The sequence below is a fragment of the Triplophysa dalaica genome, chromosome 12, assembly GCF_015846415.1.
Source record: "Triplophysa dalaica isolate WHDGS20190420 chromosome 12, ASM1584641v1, whole genome shotgun sequence".
Classification (NCBI taxonomy): Eukaryota; Metazoa; Chordata; class Actinopteri; order Cypriniformes; family Nemacheilidae; genus Triplophysa; species Triplophysa dalaica.
In genome coordinates this window covers 4,806,009-4,821,778 of record NC_079553.1, presented here as the reverse complement: position 1 = coordinate 4,821,778, position 15,770 = coordinate 4,806,009, and the positions used below count along the sequence as shown (strand labels likewise).

General features: G+C 36.9%; 1 protein-coding gene across 1 annotated transcript; it reads right to left on the bottom strand.

Moving 5' to 3' along the window:
- Positions 1-325: 325 nt before the first annotated feature.
- On the bottom strand, positions 326-15,407 carry dgat1b (diacylglycerol O-acyltransferase 1b). The gene is made up of 17 exons (XM_056762950.1): positions 14,967-15,407; positions 14,135-14,222; positions 13,261-13,301; positions 12,521-12,606; positions 11,941-11,993; positions 9,188-9,293; positions 7,359-7,487; positions 5,773-5,838; positions 5,536-5,639; positions 5,144-5,182; positions 5,005-5,046; positions 4,868-4,912; positions 4,573-4,685; positions 3,606-3,671; positions 3,326-3,413; positions 2,274-2,336; positions 326-1,649 (listed from the first exon to the last, which is right to left on the bottom strand). Exons 1-17 carry the CDS (start codon positions 15,161-15,163, stop codon positions 1,491-1,493), a joined length of 1,485 nt encoding a protein of 494 aa, XP_056618928.1. The 5' UTR covers positions 15,164-15,407; the 3' UTR covers positions 326-1,490.
- Between the last annotated feature and the right edge of the window lie 363 nt (positions 15,408-15,770).

Genomic DNA, 15,770 nt, shown 5'->3' with positions numbered 1-15,770 from the left:
TAAACAGATTGAAGCGCAGTAAAGCACTATCTGCCTATTAGATAACACAGGCTCTTGAAGTGCATCTGTGCCACTGCAGCGCACAATAGGCTGTTCATACGATATGACCCATGGCTATTATAAGACTTATCTCTAAAGCCATTTATCACAAACTCGCACTGATTGTACAGATCTGGCACCCTCATCATGTGAGGACAAATTGCCCTGGAAAGGCCTGATCTGTGAGAAAAAAACACACCGCAACATTACAATGCATCCGGTTCTCTCTACTGAATACAATTACAGTTGATAAATGTCTCTACGAAAACAAATAATTGTGCTACAGTAACATTGTTTACGGGGTGTTTATTCACAAGAACTGCCACAAGGTAGCGCACATGAGTGGAGTATCACGCTGGGGTTTTGCTATGGACAGATAGCCCTAGTTAAACACCATAAAATGCAATTAAACAAAAAACCAATACGGTAACACTTTCCTTGAAGCATGCATGTATAATGCATTATAAAGAGTTATTAAAGGGTAAAATGCATTTTAATTCTTCATAATGTGCGTTGTAATGCATTATATGCAGTTGTCAAGAATTATAACCAATTTAAAATGTGTAGTGTAACAATGAATGGCTATAATGTATTAACTGTAATAACAATTATTTAAAAGACATTACAATGCATTTTATGGTGCATTACAATGCTTTAAAACTACTTTTATAATGCATTATAGATGCATGCTTCAAGGAAAGCGTTACCACAAATACACATAGAAAATGTAAGGACGCAACGTTTTGAATTTTACAGACATTTCTGTCTCATTTCCCTTTGCAAAAATCTTAGCAGTCATACATCAACAAATGTTTCCCACATATTACTTAAAAATATATTCTCATTAGAAAATTCTACATTTCAGTCTGTACAAACTGCCCTTGCATTTCAGCATCACATAGATTTATAAACCGACATCAAATTTAAAAAAGATCAATTCATTGTGCAGAACATCATTCAACCTATTTCCAGTATACAACATTTCACAATATTTTAACATTACTGTATGCAGATGCTAAAAAACAGAATAAAAAGAATAAAAAATGTTTGAGTCTTGTATTCCGTGAACTGGCGAATGCATGTAGCCCACTCTCAGGAAATACTGTACCATTCAATTTAAAACAATTACTTAACATCAAATGTCTGTAAACACACATTCAAAAGCTTGCATTTCAAACTCTTTCGCAGTTCAACAACTCTTAGTATATTGCACATTCGCACAAACTGGATCTTTAGATTGTTGTACTTCTTTGTGAAGGGTTACACACCCTAATGCAGAGAGTTTATCTAAATATTTGATGTAAACTTGACTTTCAGTAGTACTCTTCGTTTGTATCTGTGTGTACCTCTGTAATATTTTCTGTAGAAGTTGTAGGGCAACATATAGAAGTTTAGCAGCTCTGCTGAGCCTCGGCAATCATTCAAGCAAACCTCCAGCTTATACAGTGTGATTACAGAGCTTCAGCATCTGCTGGGCTGTTGTGGATGACATAGTAGTCGTGTACATACATCAGAACGGCAATAGGCTGGCCAATAATGAGCGAAAGCCACACAGCGGCGTTTCCGTAGTTACCTCGGAGAAACTTGGCCACAAACCACGCCAGTGGGATCTGAAAGTATTATAGATTTATGTTAAGCAAATTGTAAAAACACATTCAGAAATGTACAGAGTTTGGGTTTTTATCAAATGTGAACAGTTTGTTAATCAATTATACCGCTGCGGATTTTTTTTAGTTATTTTAAGTAATCAAAATTCAGTTTTTCTGAATTTACTTTTTATAGATAGGTGTTTCTGTAAAATTATAATCAAATTAACTAATAACAATATTTTTTTCCAAATTTCAAAAAAAAATATGATTTCAATGTATGCATTAATTTGCATAAAATGAAACTGGCGAACAGGTCAAAATAACAGAAAATATGCATTTCAAATACTTTTAAGCAATACAAGTGTAATATTTGTACATGTACGAAAAGTAAAAAAAAATGTCTTGTCATGCTGTCTTTCACATCGCTATTGGATGACTTCATGTCACTCCTGAGGCTTGACTTTGTTCAACAGACAAATGGACTGGAATGGCCACAATACATCTAAAAAAGCTTAATAAATGATTTTTTTCTCACTTTTAATCAGAGTCTGTAAACTACCCGCACAGACAATTGTAACCAACACACGCCGTTGCTTCTGTAACCCAGCAATGACACAAATATAAATGCTTTTCAAAATGTAATACCTGCGCCATCATACCCATGAACGCCCAGAGTCTGAACATCCTGAGAGGAACACTGACCAGGTACTGCAAAGAAAGAGACACATTAAACACACAAATCCCTTTTCCTTCCTGATCTTGGATTTGCCAAGTTTCTGTTCAAGTTTCACTTAAACCTTTGCATTTTTAAAATCAAAAAGTAGACATAACACAGAACCGTCTCTCGACTCCTTTTGGCCATCCTTCCCCGAGTTTCGCTGAGTGAGTCATCCAAGCCGATTCACACCAGGAAGCGCAGAATCATCTCCATAAAAATGTTAATTTATTACTGAAGGATCAACCCCTGCTGTTGTGCCCTTTAACGGGGCGCTTGACCTCTAGTCTTAGAACATTGGTCTCCCCGTCACCCCTTGCACGATCAGGGCTACATACATCACGCCCTCAAGCAATATCACCTCTAAATAAATAAACCCTTTTTAAAAATTCAGCGTTCAACAGATATTCTTAGGGAGAACCATTGGATTTATGGCCAACTCACCATCAGAGATTTCTGAGTCATGACTGTGATCCCGAGTCTAGTTCTCAGCGGTCCTGTGAAGGTCAATGTTTTTTAATAAGACCGTTAAGAATACTATCTGCCTGCACCCGCAGATTGGACACATCTTCCTCTCTCATTGCTCTCCCTCCTCACCCCTCCCCGGCTCAGCTCACATCTTATCAGAGAAGAGCAGCCTGATAGGAGCCCGTTCTTCCTCATCCTCAACCTACACATCCCTCTGCACTGACCTTCATCTCTTCTGAAGAACAACGGCTGTCGTACCAGCCAAACGCCAGGCATCTGCTTCAGAGTCAGGGTCATGGGACCTCTCAGAAGTTGAGAACATCATGTTCATGTTGTTTTTTAATTGCTTTACTTTATAAATAGATTGTTAGCCCAGACATTCAGCTTGAAAACAGATTGGGTTGCAGGATGCAGTTATTCACACAGGTTGGAACTTGTTACCCCGACTGTTAACGTTCATTTGCCGTGACCAAACAGAATATTTAAAACAGCGTGTGATTGATGCCTATCTCACCTCGTGGAAGAAAGCCGAAGCGAAAAACACAGCTGATTGGCTCAGTAACTTCCCAGCGCCTTTTCTCACCAAAGGCTTGTAAAAGTGCCTTTTGCAAACAGGAGCGAGAGAGAAGCATATAAACTCAGTCAGTATGAACTGTATATAACCATATATTTCTTGCAGACAGACCACATTATAGTCTCTCTTCATTATAGTCACTGCGAGTTTTACTGTGTGATATTTCATCTTGCCACCCTAAACCTGTCTGCAGTCTCTTTCAAAACCTCCGTTCACTCACCGGAGACACCATTTGTGCACAGGAATATTCCAGTTCTGCCAGAAGTATGTTATCGTCTCAGAGTTCCTGAACAAAAAAACAGTGAGTCATATTCGTGCGTGCAAATGTGTATATTTGTGCTGAATCTTGGGTAAATGCTTTCACTCAAAATTGACTCATCGATTAGTTAAAAAAAAAAAATTAATTAAGGATGACATTTTTCCATACATTTGTCTTATGGTGTGACGGCAAAAATGAAAAAACAAACTGTTAAAAATATATTATTAATATTTAAAGCGGTTAACTCATTCTCAAAATCTTGTTTTTTATTGTGAATTCCAAGAATTATCAAATAATCCGCAGTTAGGTTGTTTTGATTAAGTTATAACATGATAAAATAAAAATATACAGCTAACTAACACTAAAATACGTTATTCGTTTTTGCAAATAAACTCTTCATTTATATTTATAATATAAAATGGCACTTGTAGCAATTGTACAGAAACCCATATATACCTGTTGTAATTCTTGCTGAAGTTTTATTTGTGAATTTATTCTATGCATTTACAGTGGAAACATTTGATTTAAAGAGTTATCTTCTTTTATTAATTATCATGAATTATTATTCTATTTATTTTGTGTTCAGTTAATAAAAAGGACAACACAAGGCTGAGTTAAAAGTAGCACAAAATGTGTTGGCCTTAACTAGACCGAGATGTATTTAGATAGATTGTGTTGTGATTAACAGTTTTTACAGTGTTTTTGTGAATTATTACCTTAGATTTAAGAATGATAGGAAATGCCGGTGAAAAGGTTAGTAAGGGCACACTGTAAACCAGATTTACTGCTTTGAAAGGCATCAGCCATCAGTCCAGTGATAAATACATTCAACACCCCGGCGGAGCCCCTGACCGCTCACATAAAGCCTTTCCAAAAAGGTCTCATCTTACAAACTGTAAAGTCATTCATACAAGATAAAGTCACTCACCACCAGTCCCTGTAGAATTCACGATCTCCAAACCTCAACAGTTCAGCCACAAAGTTCATTGAGGAATGGAAAAACGAGTAGAAAAAAATCAACCAGAGAAGATGGTTGGGCACCTAGAATAACAAATAGATACTGTATGTTTGTTCCATCTTTTGTTTCGTGCTTCATATCGTCTGTCAAAACAACACAGATCTAGGCACAAATCTGCAACCGAATGCCGAAACGATTTTTAACAAATCAATTGTTCTTCAAATGAGCATTTTGTTTTTAGTTTGTGGAGGCCCGGTATACTCACAGCCAGTCTAAGGAGACGTTCGGTCATTCTAGTGTAGTCCATTTCCTACAAAATGAAAAACAATGGTTTTGAAGAATTAGATACAGTGCTTGTCCCCGACAGCACAGAGAAACGGTGGTTAAATCACAACAACATACCTGCAAAGGCTTCATTGAACTTCGAATGATTGGCACCATCCACTTAAAGAAAACGGAAAGAACATTTAAATGTGAACTATAACTCACAGACATGAAAATTACAGGTTTGAGACATTTTTGCCAGAATGCTGTCACTCACCTGCTGTGTTAAACCAACCAATAACTGAGTGAGAAGCAACTGCAACAGACAAGTGAAAGAGATTTTAATTTCTCACTAAATATAATGTGAAATGTGTGTGAATTAAATGTGGAATGATTTAACAGCTGTGACCGGAGGAAATGCTATAGAAAGGAGCACCTTTATACATTAAAATATATTTTATATTTGCGTCATGACTGATTAAACCAATGCCCATAATCTATGGTCATTTGCAGAATCAACGTATTTACAACTAACCAGATCCAATACACTGAAAACTGAGCTGTCAATATGTTTTAAACTGAATACTGTATTTTTACAGCGTAATCATAAAAAATGCTTAGTGGCAAACAACAATGCTGACAGGAAATATGTCTAAACCAATAGCCTACCATCTCAAAGAGCCTCCTTAGCAGAAATCCCATCCGTATGGATTCACAACGTGGGAAATTGAGCTCATAGCACAGGGTTGGAGCGAAAACAAAATAATATATATCTGCAAAACAACAAGTGAAATGCACGTAAACCAAAAACGTACGAACTATTTTGAAAGGACAGTTTTTATTTACATTCAAAATTATGATCATTATGTGTATAAAAATTATGATTAATTCAAATTTGTGTTTTACCCTTGAGAGAAAGGTTTCCCGGGTAAGACACGTGCTTATTGCTGGGCATAGATGGAGTTGATGGACCTGGAGCACAAAGGAGAAGTCAAGAAATGAAGAAAGCTGCAGAGATTATTTGTTACGTTTATATTTATTCATTTAAAATACTCTTTTATCCAAAACGACTTACAAATGAGAGAACATTTAACATTTTGTCAATGAGCTATGAACAATAATTGTAGATTACAATTGGAGAATTCCATGCAAAGATAAACATTATCATGAAAAAATTAAAAGTTCAAAGGTTTTTACCAAAACTGACAGGACAGATGTCAATATTTTGTTGTTTAAATACCCTTTTAAACATTTTTAAATTTTAGTGACGCTTTCAAAATTCACATAACATTCCATATTACTCATAAATGATAACATGAACATTGAAATATAACAACCATTTAAGGCTCTTTGAAGAGACTTGTTGGGTATTATTGCTTCTGGTTCGTGCATTCCAATTCACAAAAATCCTACAAAGTTTGTCGTCTCTCAAAAACGATATCAATAAGACATTTTTATCTTAATTTTTTAACCCTTTGATCCACAACATGGGTCTAAAGTGTGCAGAGTTCCGGCCCTCCAGGAATTTAGCTCTAAATATTTTTCAAACATAATTCCAGCATTAAATGTATTGATCTAAATAACTGCTAAAATGATTATTCTAACACGATGTTGTCTTGATTCTTTTGTTTTATCATGCTTTTATTTTTAGGTCATTTTTGACTCATATGCGTTAACACAAAAATTTAATAATAATTTGTGATCATCGAAAATAAGACCGTTTTAGTTTATAAATCATCCAAAAATAAATGCAGAAATTAATTAATTTCAAAAGATGCAACAAAAAATGCCCGTCCATGCATGAAATAACACAAAATAAATAAGGGTATTTCTAGACCAATTTTGAGCGTTGGAAGAGGATTGCATAGCGTGGGCATCAAAGGGTTAAAAGGGGAAACTTCTGCATAGACTAGGCCTGTCAAACGATCAATCGCATTCAGAATAAAAGTTTGTGTTTACATAATATATGTCTGCTTACTATGCATATTAATTTTGTATTTATAAACACATACACGTACACTTTCACGTATACACATTTAGGAAATATTTACATGCATTTAATTATATTTAACTATAATTTAAATTATACATAAATGTTTGTTCATTTTTTATACTTTATATTTTTCTTCAATATATGCATGTTTGTGTATGTTTTATAAATACAAATTAATATGCACAGTACACAGACAAACATTATGTGAACACAAACTTTTATTCTGGATGTGATTACTGGCGATCGTTTGACAACCGATACGCTGATATTTTTATGATGTCTAGACGCTAACAACAGGGTTTGTTAAAATGTAAACAAGTGATTCAATGTATTAATATTAAATACATTCTCTGAGTTTTTTATATTTCCAATTTGGACTAAAAATGTATCACCCCCTATGCTGGAATATCTCTATTAACTTTGCCTACTGAACGAGCAAATAAAATCTCTAGAATAGACAGCAGGTGATGCCCGAAGAGAGGTGTATGGTTTTACTCACATGACTGAGATCTTGAGAGACTGCGGGCCTTCACTTGCATTGTCTCTCTGCACCACCTGTTAACGTCTTTGTACGAGTACAACTTTAAGAACAGGATGGTGTAGATCCCTAAAGCAAACGCCCCTCCGACTGCAAACAGAGGACACAAAAGCACAACATTACAAATAATTGTTTTGCATAAACATTAAAACTCTAAATGTAAACTACAGGAGAGGTTCACAGACTCACAATAACTCCCAGTCTCACTGTGAACAACACACGCTTTCAAATATACACAGCACAGCTTGTCACGTGACCCAGCGCGTCCAAACCATAGCCCATCACAAATGTAGCGTGCACAGACCTGGCTCGCACTCGCAGGCTCCCTCCACCACTGCTTTATCAATAGCAGCCATATGCTTGGTGGAAATGGTCCATGCAGGGGCTCTGGAGTACGTCTATGCCCCAGAGAGATGGACTCGAACTGGGTTGCAGGACCAGCAGCGGCCCCCGTGGCCCCTGAGCTGACCTGGCTGTCTGGTACGGCAGCACAGCATGCGGCACCAGGTTGACAGATGGAGGCACGTTTTCACCTCCCGTCGCGCAAACAGATGAGGGCGGACGGAAGAGCCGGTGAAAGTCGTGGTATGGATGGAAGCAAATGAGGCAATACATTCCCTACTAAAGAAACCCTCGGGAGGTTCTTATGATTGTGATATGAAATTTGAATATCGCACAGGTTTTGAAATGAATAACACACTTGATGATATAGAGGACTGCTTATGATGTTGGACATCAACTCTGGTGTGAGGAGAAATATAATGCGCCGTTGTACCGTCACTGAATGAGGGCTGTAAGAAAAGCCACTTTTTTTTGTTTACAGAAACAGTTAATGGAAAACAAACTTTTATATATTTATACACAAAACTTTTACAACATCTCAGGTATTCTCAAACCCACCAAAAAGGGATAGTTCACCTAAAAAAACAGTCATCACTCTCATGTCATTCAAAATCTATATATATATATATATGACTCATTTTTCTGTGAAACACAAAAGATGCTTCATAAAAATGTCTCATACAATGGAAGTCAGTGGGGGCTGTTTGATGTCAATGATGAAAGAATTTTTTTCTTGGGTGAACTATCCCTTTAAGATGTTGGGGGCATGTCAATAACAAGTAAATTTGATATAATGCTGATGTTTTACTGTATAAATAATACAACGTGATGATGGGAAACGGGACATGCACAAACTTTTTCTTCTTTCATTCCTCATGCATGAATAAAAAATTCATTATCATCATTTGGGAGAATTTATTCACTGGCAGACAGGGTTGCAGTGAAATGGCATCAGGGTAGAATTGTTTTTATTAGATGTTGAAACCAACACTTGTTGATCAGCCAAGCGGATAATGTAATTGGCTTACAGTGTTAAAATGTCCAAATATAAGCCATGTTAATGCCATGACAAATATATTGGAATCAAGCCTGTCCCTCCCGCACAGTTAACTACTAAGTCACAGCTCTGATCCAAAGATATGATACATAATTGTGCACACAACTCGAAAAGGTCATAAAGTTTATTGTGAGTAAAATCGGCAGGGACATGCCAGCTGAGCCTATACGATCTGATTCTTGGCATAAAGGATTACAGCAGTTCAGTCTGTATTGCCTAATATTGTTTGTTGCCAAGTATTTCTACAAAGCTGGATCACCTGGTCACATGGTATATTACAATAGAAAAACAAACAAAGCTTTTCTTTTGTGCTGAAGATTGTCTAGACCTAATGGGAGTCCTAGAAAATAAATGAGAAAGAACAATGTATGTGTGTTTATCAAAGTCTCACTTGGTGTGATGGATGGCAGCTTCAAAACGACCATCACAGGAAAACACAAGATGACAGTTAAGTTGAAGATGTAAATCATCAGGCCAACCTTCTCACTGATCGAGCCCTGGAAACAAAGAAATCATAATCCAACCACACTCAAAACAAGTGAACACAATCAGATACAGAATATAAATATTCATGACAAAATCAACAAAACACAACACACAACATTTCATTAAAACATAACACAGCCAAGAACTTAAAACTGAGCTTTGAGTCCAATCTATATCTTATATGTACTCATAAACATTTACTAGCATACCCCTAAATATTGTCAAAATTCACTTTGAGATATATGCGCATTTAACATTTATAGTCTTTCGTTGTCTTTAACAACAATCACAAAACGCAGGTCAAAATCAAATAACATGATCAAACAAATCAACAATCAATACAACACGATGACAAATCATAAGACTGGCAAAACAACAAACAAACTTTACAGTATCACTGGTCATGAATTAAGAAAGCAATTTTAACCTGAGCTTTTGTTATATAAAAATGTATACAAATTTAAACGAACAACCTATAAGTGTCAGAACTGAAGACGTTCTTGTCACTGAAATGACAACTTTTATTGACACCAGGCTCAGCAGATGTCAAGTCGTGGAATGTACCTATCAATAACGAAAGGTTGAACACTGCCTCCACAGAAGAATATCAATGACTAATTCTCTAGCCCCGCCCACTGGTCCACGAATGACTTTTGCCTTGTACACATATACTCACCTAAAGGATTATTAGGAACACCATACTAATACTGTGTTTGACCCCCTTTCGCCTTCAGAACTGCCTTAATTCTACGTGGCATTGATTCAACAAGGTGCTGAAAGCATTCTTTAGAAATGTTGGCCTATATTGATAGGATAGCATCTTGCAGTTGATGGAGATTTGTGGGATGCACGAAGCTCCCGTTCCACCACATCCCAAAATGCTCTATTGGGTTGAGATCTGGTGTCTGTGGGGGCCATTTTAGTACAGTGAACTCATTGTCATGTTCAAGAAACCAATTTGAAATGATTTGAGCTTTGTAACATGGTGCATTATCCTGCTGGAAGTAGCCATCAGAGGATGGGTACATGGTGGTAATAAAGGGAATGACATGGTCAGAAGCAATGCTCAGGTAGGCCGTGGCATTTAAACGATGCCCAATTGGCACTAAGGGGCCTAAAGTGTGCCTAGAAACCACACCATTAAACCACCATAATTGCATTAATGAGAAATTGAACAGGTGTTCCTAATAATCCTTTAGGTGAGTGTAGTACATACTCCCGCATTTGTGATGATTGTCAAACTGGTTACCATAGCGACATATTTTTCGGCAAAAGATTTGTTTTGTCCATCAGTTTAAACTAAACCACCGCTGATAGACGCTAATTTGCAGTGTTGCCATGTTTGTAATTAATAAGCGCTTTTATGCTTGTTGTTTGGTGTTAGATCAAAAAACCTTGGCACTTAGGTCTTAATAAATGTTCAGTAACAGATATAGATTTTTCTGTCTTATAAAATATATAAACTATTTGTATTTTAAGGTAATTTTCTATGTGAGTATCTGGCAACCCCGATAGCGGCTATCCTCGTGTCATATGTGCAAAAGTGAGCACTTCTTTCTCACAAACATGAAACATATTGTGCAGCACCTGGTTGAGGAAGAATACCGTTGCTTCCTTCGAATTCTGATATATGGTTATTATCTTATTTTTAAAGACGTTTCAGCTAATGTGGGTGAAACATTGTGCGCTTGTTCGCTTCATTTCACCGTGGATTCCTTTGAAAACAAGGCACATGTCGATACTGGATTTGCAGAGAGATCGATGTGCCGTCAATATTAAATCCGACCAGAATCTTATGTGATAAAAATGTTCGCTGCATCACTATTGCTTTGTAAGAAATCGCTTTATATGTCCTGATTATGTGTAACTTACGTGTCTAACCACGTTTACAGAAGTCTCCAACTAAGCATGTAGCTTGAGAAACAAAAATGTACATCACGGGGCACACTGATGTCTTTTGGACCTGTTATCCAATCATAGCTGTGGGCATTTACTTCCAAGTCTTCAATGGGGCCCGCCTTTAAAAACCGAGCGTTTCTTGAGCCAGCCTCAAAACCGGGGTAGAAAATAAGCTATTACTTATTGATTTCGATGTTTTGAATGTAAAATTCAGTAGTCATAAGTCAAAAGTAGACCTCAGACAAACGTAAAAAATAGGTCAGTTCAGGACGCCTTTAAATACCTAGAAAATAACCAGATGTTCCAAACAAAACCGGCATCATAACAATTTTAAATAGTCTGAACATGGGAAATAGTTCACGTGTAGTTGCGTTTTTGTAGAAAATATATACTTGTTTAAGTTGAATTAGTAGAGCCTACACTTTATTTTCTACGTAGCTCTCACACCACATCAGCAGAATGCCTAAAATGTTTATAAGGTCACTCAGTTTTCCTTCAGCCAGTTCTGTAAATGTGCTGATACTCAATTCACATTTGCAAGCTCTCCCAAATATGTCAAACTTTTTAAAATGCAAAGGAATCAAATTCAACCTCTAAATTGAACCCTTAAGAACTGGCAACCCATAATAGAATCGTTCCAAACCCTAAATTATACTGTGTTGAGGGAGCGCAGTGAATCTAAAATATTGTATGAAAATGATTTCATCCATTATGATAAACGGATGAAATCAAGATTATGTGAATGGATTTTGAACTCACCATTGCCAGTTTCCTCTCGGTGTACATTGCAACAAGTATGAACACATTAGACACTGCAAGAAAAAATATTATACTGTCAAATAAATGCAGTTTGAGAAATGGAAGCATATTTCACCTATGTAGTTGGCTTGAATTTTCAAAGTTATTTAATAGCAAATATGCAGAAATCTGAATTCAATGTACATTTCATACAGTTCTCGGAGAGGACAGTCAATTTTTGTAAGAAATAAAAATAACAAAGTCATTTCCGAACGAGAGATTGAATTGTTTTGACAGTCTGGAAATTAAATGGTCACAATTAGTTAGATTTGTGGGAGTTTTCCCAGGTACTCTGCTTTTAAAGGAAGAGTTATCCCATAAATGGAATTCCAGACATTATTATTTATGCACCCTCAAAACATTACAAATCCAAAACTTTCTTGCTCAAGTGCAACCCGAAATCTTTTCTGAATACTGTACAGTACTGCAAAACAATAATTCGAAACAATGGGGACTGAGGCGTCACAAAAGATCCTTACCCAACATTGTTTTCACGCAAAAACAGACCAAATATTATATTATATCATTATAAAATACATACCAATGACCAGGCACGCAGCAGGCCAGCTATAAGGGTCCTTGAGGAACAATGACACAACTTCAATGGGGTCCACTAAAATGCCATACCTACGACAAAATGTGAGGACGTAAATTAAATTAGATCAAATACTGTTTGTCTCCCACCACTTTAAGTCAACACATTTATAAATGGTACTTTAAAAATATGTGAGTTACACATCTAACAGAAAGAGCTTTTGATTCCTAATATCTTTCCCTCGGTAAGCCTGACTCTGAACTGTGAATTATTTGTGATGCTGTACTGGGAGGCAGTTTCAGCAGGCAGCTGTATACATACTGTCTGCATGCGGCAGTAGGCAACATGATGGCAGCATATGGTCCCCTCAGCATGGGGTCCAGAATATCACTCCACGCAGGGAGAGAAAGACTTGCACACTTATCAAATAGGCCCTATAGACTCGACATCTTCCGTACGACTCTCGAAACACACACAGAACTGCATTTTTCTGTGGTGTCCTACAGCACTTAAACACGAAGATTACAGATGAAGGTCAAATGTTTCTCATATCTGAAAGATTCTCAAAGACCATTCTAAATTGTCTAGAGAGAAAGTGTACTTTGAAATTCGTTTTGGAAAAATGTTACTTAACTTATATGATGTACGCAAATGTCCTAGACAGAATTCCATAATTTCACGCAATCTCGTGTTTTGACATACTTTATATCTGTGATATAGGTAAACTGCATGAATACTTTTCATACCTGAGAAGGTTTTCCAAGAACAGGCGTGCATTGCTCAAAACCTACAGTACAAACAAAACAGACGCACAAAGAAAATAAATGAAAATCACCACCAGGAATACATCACTATGACTGACTATAAACCTGTTGGAACGAGGGGAATAAAAAACACCATCTACACAAAGATCTTTCTTCACCGTCTGTTCACATTTTGCAGAGATGTATTGAAATTCATGTCCGTAAATCTATACAGCAGACAGACACACATATTCCAAGATATGGGATGAGAGAAAATGCAAATGCACGCAGTAGCACTGGAATATGAAACAAGTCCGGCAAGGCGGAAAAATACAGTGATGGCAAAATAGATTCGTCTCATAGCTCACGTTAACAGTACGCTGAAAAGCGTGAACGCGTTCTTCGCAGTTTTCAAGATGAGGACTTGGCTGGCTGTGCTCCATGTTCACTTAGTGTTTAGACAGACAAGCTGTTTCAGGCTGTTTATTTTTAGGTGTCGCTTGGCATTAAGTGTGTCTCCATAAACAGAAACACTAATCAACGATTCTTCACATAGCATATGATTGTCACGCACCATCCAACACTGCTTAAAATGTGTCATTGCAACTGATTTGTGTTACTAGTCTAGGTTTTCAGCTTTAAGGCAAATTATTCATTTAAACCGGTTTCTAGTCAATAGGAGATACCGTCTAACCTTCTCTAATCTCTGTAAATGGCTGATGTGAGAAGCAATAAAGATTATCAGGTCTAATCGTCGCCTGCACCTCTGAGTCACTCTTACTGTTACAAAGTCACTACAACTATAGAAGAATGAGTAGGCAAGTCAACACATGTCACTCCCTAACTCAAAGTGTGTATGCGACTGTTTCAAACTCACCAGCATTACCACACACCAGTTCAGAATGCCTCTGTAATTTTTGAAGCTGCTTGCAGAACTGAGCAATGACTCTTGCATATGGTGACACCTGAGGAAGAAAAATGATAAGATAAAAACAATTTGGTGATCTGATTCTGGGCATAATGATTAAACTTATGTATTTACAGTGTTAAGTTATTGTTTATATAAAGGTTGCTTTTCTCTATTGGTTCATATAACCAAAAGACAAGATAACCACAAGAAGAAAAAAGCCTCCAGGGTAAAAGGCCAATCTGTGGACCGCAACAATAAACAACAACACAGTGCATTTTACTCAACATGTCAAAAGAAATGCAAAATCCAAGAGATCTTTGCATAACGTCAAAGTTTGATTTCAAGGTAAATGGATTTAACATGCAAAGTGACATACTTGATAAACGATCACATACATTTAGAATAGAAAACACCTGTTTGTCATTTTGTTTTCAATGTTAGTAATCAATATAAAAAATCAATAGTTTTCCAGAACTATGACACATATAGATACAAATTAGATTATTGATGAAAGTAAAGGCTGTGGCGATTTTGTGAAATGTACAGTTGTAAAAAAATAAATGTACATTATAGCACGAAAAAGAAAAACATTATAAACATTATAAAACATTATAAAAAATAGTTTTGCGTTTATTTGACACATGTTTCATATAAAAATGATTTTCTTTAGCATCACACGATCTTGTTTTGCTCCACATATGGAAACGCGTGACGTAATATGCCCCTCTTGTGCGCTGACCATTCACCAACTTTTGCCCTTGACCATCCAACAACCCAGTACTATTGCACGCGGACTCACCTCATTTGGTCGTATCGATCGCATTTTCGTTTGTTGTCTTCTTTCAGCTGTAAGTTTCTCGACTCCTGCTTCTTTTCGGGAGTTTTGACTTCTGATGTCGCGCCGTTTCCGAGCTTCGAAGTCTCAGTCTTTGCGTTTGTGATAGTCGCGCGCCTTCGACTCCGTATCACGGGCCTGAAGTCATCCCTGTCATTCATGATTCAAGCGAGTTTACCTCCAGTGTTCAGCAACACATTAAAGGAGTCGAGTCCACTCGGAAGTTTCATTGGACTCTGCGACCGGAAAAACAAGTTTTTTGCGTAAACCCTTGGTTTGGCAAGATTTAAGGCTGACGCAAGATGTGCAATAATGCTGCTCGAGTCAAATAGATGCGCGTGGACTTCTGCACGTTGTTGGTAACGCGTGTCTCAGTCAAGTTTACGACTTAACTCCGGATCTAGTTCCGCGTTTTCATTTTGCCACGCAAAACAACTCCTGTAAGCCAATAGGAGTGAGTACTGGATTGCAAAGTAGTGAAACTGATAGGGCCAGCTTGTGTTTACAAGCATGGTGTCCAAGTAACCATTTTTTATTAAAATACAGTTTTTTAGAATACTTATACATTTATACATTTATTGGAATATCATTCAAACTAAACAAAACCCTTTAATAAATGGTTATAATGTTCCTTTTCGTGACAAGTGCCAAGATACCAAAGTTTTATTGTGCTAACATCAAACTAGCTTTGGTTAACGGGTGGTCCCCACAACATATTCTGACCGACTCTAAATTATTTTTCACCAGCAAGTTTGAAAACACATGTGA

What these genes read in the sequence shown, in the direction of transcription:
- dgat1b (XM_056762950.1), bottom strand. Translation starts at nt 15,163, where the DNA reads ATGAATGACAGGGATGACTTCAGGCCCGTGATACGGAGTCGAAGGCGC. An exon ending in ACTGGTGTGTGGTAATGCTG is followed by an intron (nt 13,302 to 14,134) that starts GTGAGTTTGAAA and finishes TTTGTACTGTAG; the next exon opens with GTTTTGAGCAATGCACGCCT. An exon ending in GCTGCCATCCATCACACCAA is followed by an intron (nt 7,488 to 9,187) that starts GTGAGACTTTGA and finishes CTCTGTTTGCAG; the next exon opens with TCGGAGGGGCGTTTGCTTTA.